Source organism: Anneissia japonica, unplaced genomic scaffold (assembly GCF_011630105.1).
Source record: "Anneissia japonica isolate Jap-2015-1 unplaced genomic scaffold, ASM1163010v1 scaffold1165_len1893470_cov193, whole genome shotgun sequence".
Taxonomy (NCBI): Eukaryota; Metazoa; Echinodermata; class Crinoidea; order Comatulida; family Comatulidae; genus Anneissia; species Anneissia japonica.
The window spans coordinates 1,866,949-1,875,437 of NW_022709613.1; the positions used below are offsets into that span (position 1 = coordinate 1,866,949).

General features: G+C 32.6%; 2 protein-coding genes across 2 annotated transcripts in view; both read left to right on the forward strand.

The window, feature by feature from the left end:
* LOC117106841 overlaps window positions 1-3,319 on the forward strand; it is a 17,297-nt gene extending 13,978 nt beyond the window's left edge. Inside the window, exons 8-9 of the mRNA XM_033248314.1 lie at window positions 2,911-2,934; window positions 3,315-3,319. Coding sequence (XP_033104205.1) covers window positions 2,911-2,934; window positions 3,315-3,319 — 29 coding nt within the window. The remainder of the gene's footprint in view (window positions 1-2,910; window positions 2,935-3,314) is intronic.
* Window positions 748-8,489, forward strand: part of LOC117106842 — a 30,295-nt gene continuing 22,553 nt past the window's right edge. The window contains exons 1-4 of the mRNA XM_033248315.1: window positions 748-859; window positions 3,315-3,412; window positions 4,007-4,205; window positions 7,393-7,533. Of these exons, the coding sequence (XP_033104206.1) occupies window positions 3,335-3,412; window positions 4,007-4,205; window positions 7,393-7,533 (418 nt within the window). The 5' untranslated portion in view covers window positions 748-859; window positions 3,315-3,334. The remainder of the gene's footprint in view (window positions 860-3,314; window positions 3,413-4,006; window positions 4,206-7,392; window positions 7,534-8,489) is intronic.

The following is an 8,489-nucleotide window of genomic DNA, read 5'->3' on the forward strand; positions in this document are numbered from 1 at the left end:
CAGATCACTAGCCTGGCATCATACCTCTAGACCACCGAGCTTGCGCCTGATGGCCAGGGTTGAATTCGAGTCCAAGTAAGCAGCGGGTACTGCAGTGTTGATAGTAATTGTTATTGTCGTAATGGAATAATAGGCAATAACTGGATTTGCGTCAGGAGAAACATGTATAGGTGTATTTTTTGCCCTACCTGACGTGGAAATGTACCGAATACTCAGTACATTTGAAAACAACTGCGAAAAAAATCGCAAATTGTTCTCGGGTCCTTTGAATTAGCGGATTATCAATTCGTACAACGCAACATGTCATCCAGATATAACGGAGTAATAACCACGGGCACGAGGCCACCTATAGTAAAGTAGTACTCAACATTTTACAATAATAATATTAATTACACTAGTAAATCCTAAGATATTACAAACTGTCGTTAATAATCATTGTCTATCCACAATATCTACCTTACTTTTCATTAGTTATCGGCTTGTCAAACGACGGTCGTAGACGAAGTAGGCCCTACATTATACTGATCTTAATATTCGAACGCTTAAGCCATGATTGATTTTCAATACAATATTGCAAAACTATTAGTGATGTATTTACATTTAAACTTGCGTGAACAGCATGAAAAACAGATGTTACTTTCAATATGTAATTATCAAACATTCAAATGAATTAACTTTTATCGTAACCAAGAAATAACACCCAATTGGGATCACATTATTATTCGGCTGAAAATCTGATTGGGTATACATACATAAGGATTATAATTATTTCGATAACATGAATATTCCATTTAAATGTCGATAGAGACACCATCCTAATGGAACACGATTTGTATGCCTAAGTCAGTTTTCAACCAAAGTAAGTATTTTTCTTTTCTTTCTATGACCATTAAATATTGAGAAAAAGCGAGGATTTACTAGCTACTAAAACAGCAACAGCTGCATTGTAGGCCTGTTGAAAAAACTGATAGATTTTTCTGTATGGTAGGCATACCAACTTCCATTTGTTAATAATTGCATACTAGAATAGGAGGGGAAATAGGTATAATTAGCATTAAAGATAGATTGTCCCATGCAAAGTACCCTAAAACTCAAAAAAACCTATTTTAAAATTAACTTGCTCATCTTGAAGTAACAACAAACTTATCAACTTAAACGTAGAAATTAATGTATTTAAAAGGTGTGTTCACCAATAATTTTACAGTGAAAAATGATAAAAGTACTTCTAGTCACTGAAGATATATATTATCGTTATTACCCTTTTCCTGTATACAAATCAAAGTACACATTATATAATTTTAATAATTTGTAGTATATACATACAAAGGCCAACATATACATACAAACTTTGTAAATGTAAGCAGATTAAAAACATTGTTTAATAGTTCTTTTTTAAGGAAGAGTAACAAATAATCATTATTTAATTTTCAATTTTGCAGTCAATACAATTTCTCAGTACGTTAATACACAACATTTTGTACTTAAATTAAAATATTTTTTTACGACAAATTTCATTCTTAGATTTATTTTCTTTTTAAGGCAAGTTTTAAACAAAATAACACACAAGAAGAAGAATTAGCACTTTCAATCACCACTTATCAATATTGCTTTAATTTATGTATTTTTCTTGTTTTACTTTTCTATTGATCATTTATTTTATATATTGTGCGGTTACCATTTTATTCTTTTTTTTTCACCTTCATTGATGGCATACGGTAACAGTAATTAACAAGACAGCATAGCAATGCAAATGAGTAAAGAAATAATGAATTGGGTACAGATATTGGCAGTTATCGTTTTTGCGCATTCTTTATAATAAATATATAACCTTCTTGACATCTTTCCATTTTACTTCAGTTTTTTTCGCCTCTAGTATATATTTCACAGTCAATTGTGTTTTTTAGTGCATAAATAAAAGGTTTCCAGTAATTTACACTCGCAGGTATATTTAGTTCGGATTTTTTTTTTGTGTATATCGTAAACATGGCTCCATGTATACAATTATCAACGCTTAGCACAATGTCTTTAAAGGCCTATCTCAATGTGGTATTATAATGGTAAGTGGTAAATATCATATTAATAATTTTATTATCATTTTTCCATAACAGTACTGTATAGCAGTCAAGGAAAATATGTTTTTCATCCTCTAGTTTATCGACAAGTCAGTATTGTTTAGCTTCCAACTAAAACGTCTTTTATTAGTTGAGATAATTCTGTGAAGAAATTTGAAATTAAATCGAGCATACTTAAAATTGTTTATTCTTTTTACTTTTCTTAACTAAACCAAATTCCAATCAATTAAACAATCATGAGCTCAAGTTCCCATTTTGATTGTGAAATTGGAGGAATAAAGACAAAGTTTACAAACAATTATATATTATTTTTGATTTAGCCCTTAAAACATGCTGATGCAAACACTTATTTAAGGCATGTCTCATTGAAATGTGAATAATTATTTATAATTGCTATCCATTCTTTGGGAATAGCTTCAAGTAGAGATGTATATTCACTTAACCTTTATTTACCAACTTTTCTAGTATTTCTTTCCCCGTCAACAGTCTATTTTCAACAAGCAATATCTTTAATTTTAATGATTCTCTGATTTATACCATTTTAGTAAAGACGAGTTTTTGCATTTATATTGATGTATATGTTACCCCATATTTGTTTAACAATCTGGTTGTTATTTACTTGATTATTATTGATATTGTTATTTTATTCAATAATCGCTTCAATACCTTAAACTAAAATTGGGATATTTTTTTTATTTATTGATGTGTGTAACACATTAATGTTAGTCATCAAATAACAATTGCTCTGATGTAATCTTATTTATGTAATATCGAGGGATAATTTTCTATCTGGCATAATCTGTTTTTATAAGTTTTTTTGTCTAAATTGTTCTGAAAGCTTTCCAATGCACGTTAAATTCAGGTAAGTTTTAACGTGCTCCACTCATTGTTTTCCGTTATTTTTTTTTTTCATTCTTTCCGTTCCAATGAAATCAATGTATCAACTTTATAAATTAATAATTTGGAATTTCAATAATTAAAGCATTATGAATGAGTTTTGAGAGTGCCAAATTGAGGCTTTCCCCATTAACGAAAAATTTCTACATTTCCAGGCTTCTAAGATTTTTCAAAACTGAGCAACTCTATCCGGAATCGTTTTTTATAATTTTATGTAATCTTCTTGGAGTTATAGAGGAACTGCTTCTTCGGTTTATAATTTCCAACAGCGCCCCAAAAACATGAACGTTTACTTAGCTCAAAATAGACAGTAAATCCTTACGAATTATAAATATTGGTTTACAGGTTGAAAATACGGAACGAATATGGCGGAAGGAATCTCGCTAAAGGGAATTGATAATTATGGAAATACAATTGACATATGTGGCACAAATAGAAACAAGGTATGTGTCTTTTTTATAATAATAATAATAATAATAATAATAATAATAATAATTATTATTATTATTATTATTATTCATTATTATTATTACGTTATTATGATTATATTTTTAATAGCCGATGAATGTAATATCAAAAGACATACTTTTTCATTTCATTTTATTCATTTGTCTTTATATAACAATATTCATAAATATTCAAAACACCACTCCTGTAATATCCATAAACACAATGTTCATACAGAAACAATTGGATTCGAACACGAGACAAGGACACACTAAAGATGAACTTAATCGCTGTCTTATACACAGGCAATTAAGACAGAAACATAACTTTTAAAGAAACGAGATATTCATTTGAATTTGTTAATTTTTTTTCGGCAATTCATACTATTAACGCCAGCCTCAATAACGAACTATTAAACGCAAGCCTCATTAACAAAGTTAGCCGTTCCCAAAGAAAGAGAAAAAGGTCATTTAAGACATGCACTTATTAACAAACCGAACAAAGAATTAACAAACATTGAAAACCATTGATGAAATTAATGTTTTCTTATCAAAGAAAAAAGTTAAATTCTTAAATTCTACTTTATCTAGCAAGATACTAAATTGGGTACAAGTTCTGTGAATACATGTGGTATCGCTGCACCGAGTAACAACGAACTGCAGGCTACACCGACATCTGAGACATCTGGTCGGCATTTTAAACGTAACAAATACGCATATCTGGTCGTCATATTTGCCGTTTCAATTTTCATAGCTTCTATTGTATGCGCATGTATAGTTCTTTTTGTAGGTAGGTCTGTTTTGCGTTTCATTCTGCTCGTATTACTAAGACACAGCTTGATATAAGTATGGCTCTTCGATCAACTTTCTTAAGATTTATATTGAGACCTTTTGATTGACCTGTACAGTTCAAGATATAAACTAGACTTACTATGTCTGTTTCTACAACAGAACATAGTTCTTTTTTTCATTGCTATAAATCAGAAATGAAGTTGAAATTGACACAAAAAAATCGTTAAAAAGTGTAAAGTAAAAAAAAAACAACGGAAACCTAAAATACTTATAGTACTAATAAAATTATGAAGTAAAATAAAACAAAACAATGAAAACCTGCAATTGTAATAGTAAGGTACATCGAGATCAACCATCGCGCACTATGAGTCAACCTTGTATAAACCAGTGCATTTTCCGTCTGAAAGCAAAAGATTTTTCAGGCATATCACGGTAGTTTTGAATTTAACCTACCTGCAGCTAGTTGAAATTGAAAATTTGAAAATTTGAAAATTTGAAAATTTGAAAATTTGAAATTTGAAATTTGAAAATTTGAAATTTGAAAATTTGAAATTTAAAAATTTGAAATTTTGAAAATTTGAAATTTGAAAATTTCAATTTGAAAATATGAAATTTGAAAATTTCAAATTTGAAAATTATGAAATTAAATACAAAGTGTAGGCCTACTATTATGTATATAAGTGATGATGGTTTAAACACAAGTCTCTAAAAAAAAAAATCAAACATAATTTAGAAATTAGTATTGTAACAGATTGAGGATATATTTCAATACACATACTTTAAATAGTATAAGAAATATATTTATAATTATTTCATTAAAAAATGATTATTGCTTTTGAAAATTGATTTTTTTCTTTCAATCAATATCCATAACAATTTTAAAAAGCTACAATTCATTTGAAACAATGGGAAATAGTACTTATATTAATGAAAAATAAAAAGAATAGCAATAGTAAGATGTTGTTAAAAATATAGAAAGTTTGAATATGTCTTATTCACTTTAAATTTTTAATCCAGGCGATAACCTAAGCACTCAACCAGTTTGAAAAACATGCTAATAATAGCTTAGTGGTTAAGAAGCACGCCTTCGCCAGGACAGACTTGATTGTGTCAGAAAAGGCAATAAAAGTAAAAATCAGCTCCACTCTAAAACCGAGAACACGGGTCTGATGTGCCGACGGTTGATTTCATATAGAGTGTATCTCGACGAGGTGCAGACGACACGTCGTCAAACGATCACAGAGAGCGGACATGTATTCGTCGTACGAACGTCCTATGACGTAGTGTGCCTTGATTCACGCGTGGTGTATAATACTGCAGCGTCTGCCAGCCCCTACACATTCCAGACGCAACGTAAAGACTTGCACTCACTAATACGACGTACGACGGTCGGCCGACGAACCCACCTCCACCCCTCTGTGAGCGTTAGACAACGCGACACCATCCATCTGCCTATTGTCGGTGAAGAATCGTCATTGTGCTTTTCCATTTTTATCAGAGTGTTATCTTAAGTGTTTTATCCTTTAATTGTGTAGTCTAGTATAATAGTCTAAGTGTAATAAGAAGAAACTTGATAAAATTATGAAAACTGCAAGTAAAATGATAGGCAGAAATGTTAATGTTATCGACGAGATACATACTCGTGATGTCATTAGCCAATTTAAGAAAATTATGGAAGATTCGCATCCATTAAACAACGATAATGTTGTAAATAACTCAGGTAGACTGAGGCTAAATGCAAGACAACACGGTGCAGGAAATCTTTCTATAATTCAACTCATGTTTTCAACTCAACCCTTTAGAGATAGTATTTATATTGTTTTGTATTGTATTATATTTTTTCTAGTATATTATACTATCATCTCAGGAATTTTAGAATCATCCCCAGTTTCTGACCGAGGATGCGGCTCTCAAAATTGTACACGCTTTAATCACTTCACGTCTGGACTATTGCAATAGTTTACTTTATGGTCTGCCGATGAGACTCATTAATAAACTTCAACTGCAACTCAACTCTGCTGCTCGGGTAGTTACCTGCACTCCTCGATTCGATCATATAACTCCGGTTCTCACGCGACTTCACTGGTTACCCGTGAAACAGAGGATAGCAAATGCAATAGACGACTTAGATCTATAATCGACTCAACTCTTCTGCATATTCCATCTTGTCGCTTGAAGACTTACGGAGCAAGATCATTTCAAATAGCAGCACCTACTCTTTGGAATAGTTTACCTACAGATGTGAGAAATGCGACATCCTTGGTTGTATTCAAAACTAAATTAAAATCACACCTTTATATTATATGTTATTAGTTTTTTCTTTCTCTTGTTTATAATATTAGTTAGAATAGATACCGTGCATCATTATGGCACCTGTGAATTATGTTCCGGCCAACCATTGTTTGACAATGGTCTTAAATTGCGGGAGAATGGTGCGATGATGTGCGGATCTTCTGCTACAGTCCTTTCATTTCGGTTCGTTTTCTTAGTTGGTTAGCATAGAATCTTTTGTTGGAATTTCTTTTTTTCTTTTTTATTTTAACGCATTGAGACTTCGGTGTAATGCGCTATAGTAAATCCCACTACATTACATTACATTAGGCTATATTTTAAGCGCACATAATCCTTTGTGTTTTATATTATTTTATACCGTATTATTTATGTACTGTCAAGGAAATCAAAATGTACACCTTGTTATGTGGTCGTGACAATAAATTTTATCTTATTTTAAAAATGATCGTAGCGTTGTGTTCTTCATGGGATAGGTCAGCCGACGACCGTCGTACGCAGCGACTGGCAAGCTTTAGTCCACTCAATCGTTGTTGGCAGCCTGAGCGGATATTCCTTCAAATAAATGTCGTTGGTTGGCAGTGTAATGGCATCGCCTCAACTTACTACCGTCGTTGACTCATGAACATTTAAATATAATTTGACACTAAAGCAGTTTAGAAGCTTTGGTGCAAACCCAAGCAGTATTTCTGTATATCTAGTAGGGGATTGCTTGCGTTTAGGTCGGCACATCTATTTTGCACTAGAAGAACAGCAGAGTGGAGAAAAATTGCATCCAAAAAACGAATACAAGCAAAAAAGAACAGGGCTACTACCCATTGTGTGCTTTGAATTGTTTTTAATGATAATGGACCTAATGGCGATGATAATAATTATGTCTGATTATTTTTTTGCAGGTAATAGGACAACATCAATTCCTTCTATGGATAAAAACACTTTGCAGTGCGTCAATAGCACGGTATTACGACGAAAAGCTAAGGAAAAGATAACAGCTCGTCATAACAATACAAGAACAGAAAATACACTACTTCAACCAGGTTAGTTAAATGTATTAGGTTATTTTAATGATAATTGTGATGGCCAATTCTATGGCGGTTAACTGTGTCATAAATGCCACGCATGGTACTATGCGGACTCGATACAACGGTATCAAAATACACTCGTACTAAATGTACTAGGCCTACGCGTACCACGCATAAAGATATTATAAGCGTCTCCTGCTGCTGCGTAAACATCTAGGCTAAAGCTACGTTCACATCAAGCCCGGATAAAGTCCTGGCCGAGTTGAAATCATTGATGCATGTCGTAACTCAGTGACGTACGCTAATCTTGGGTATGCTGGTGCCAGTGATTGCCCGTTAATACACTGGCGTTCTCTACGCTGCACACAAGTTCACGCCTCTTGATTAACGTTACGCTAGCGTAACTCGTTGTGTCTGAACATAGCCGTTAGAAGCCTAGATGTAAACAGGAAATGAAATCCGTGATTACGAATACGAAAATTTCGCTCGAATACTTACGCTAGCGTTACGTTAATCGTCCAGTCTGGACATCTCGCTAGTTATGCCATGGATTAACGTATGCCCGGCGTTAGATACGCCTGGCATATCTCTCAGGCCTAAACGTAGTCATAAATAGAAATATCAGATCACGTACTACGCCTGTCTCTTATACACATCTAGATGTGTATAAGAGACAGGTGCGATGATGTGCGGATCTTCTGCTACAGTCCTTTCATTTCGGTTCGTTTTCTTAGTTGGTTAGCATAGAATCTTTTGTTGGAATTTCTTTTTTTCTTTTTTATTTTAACGCATTGAGACTTCGGTGTAATGCGCTATAGTAAATCCCACTACATTACATTACATTAGGCTATATTTTAAGCGCACATAATCCTTTGTGTTTTATATTATTTTATACCGTATTATTTATGTAGTGTCAAGGAAATCAAAATGTACACCTTGTTATGTGGTCGTGACAATAAAGTTTATCTTAT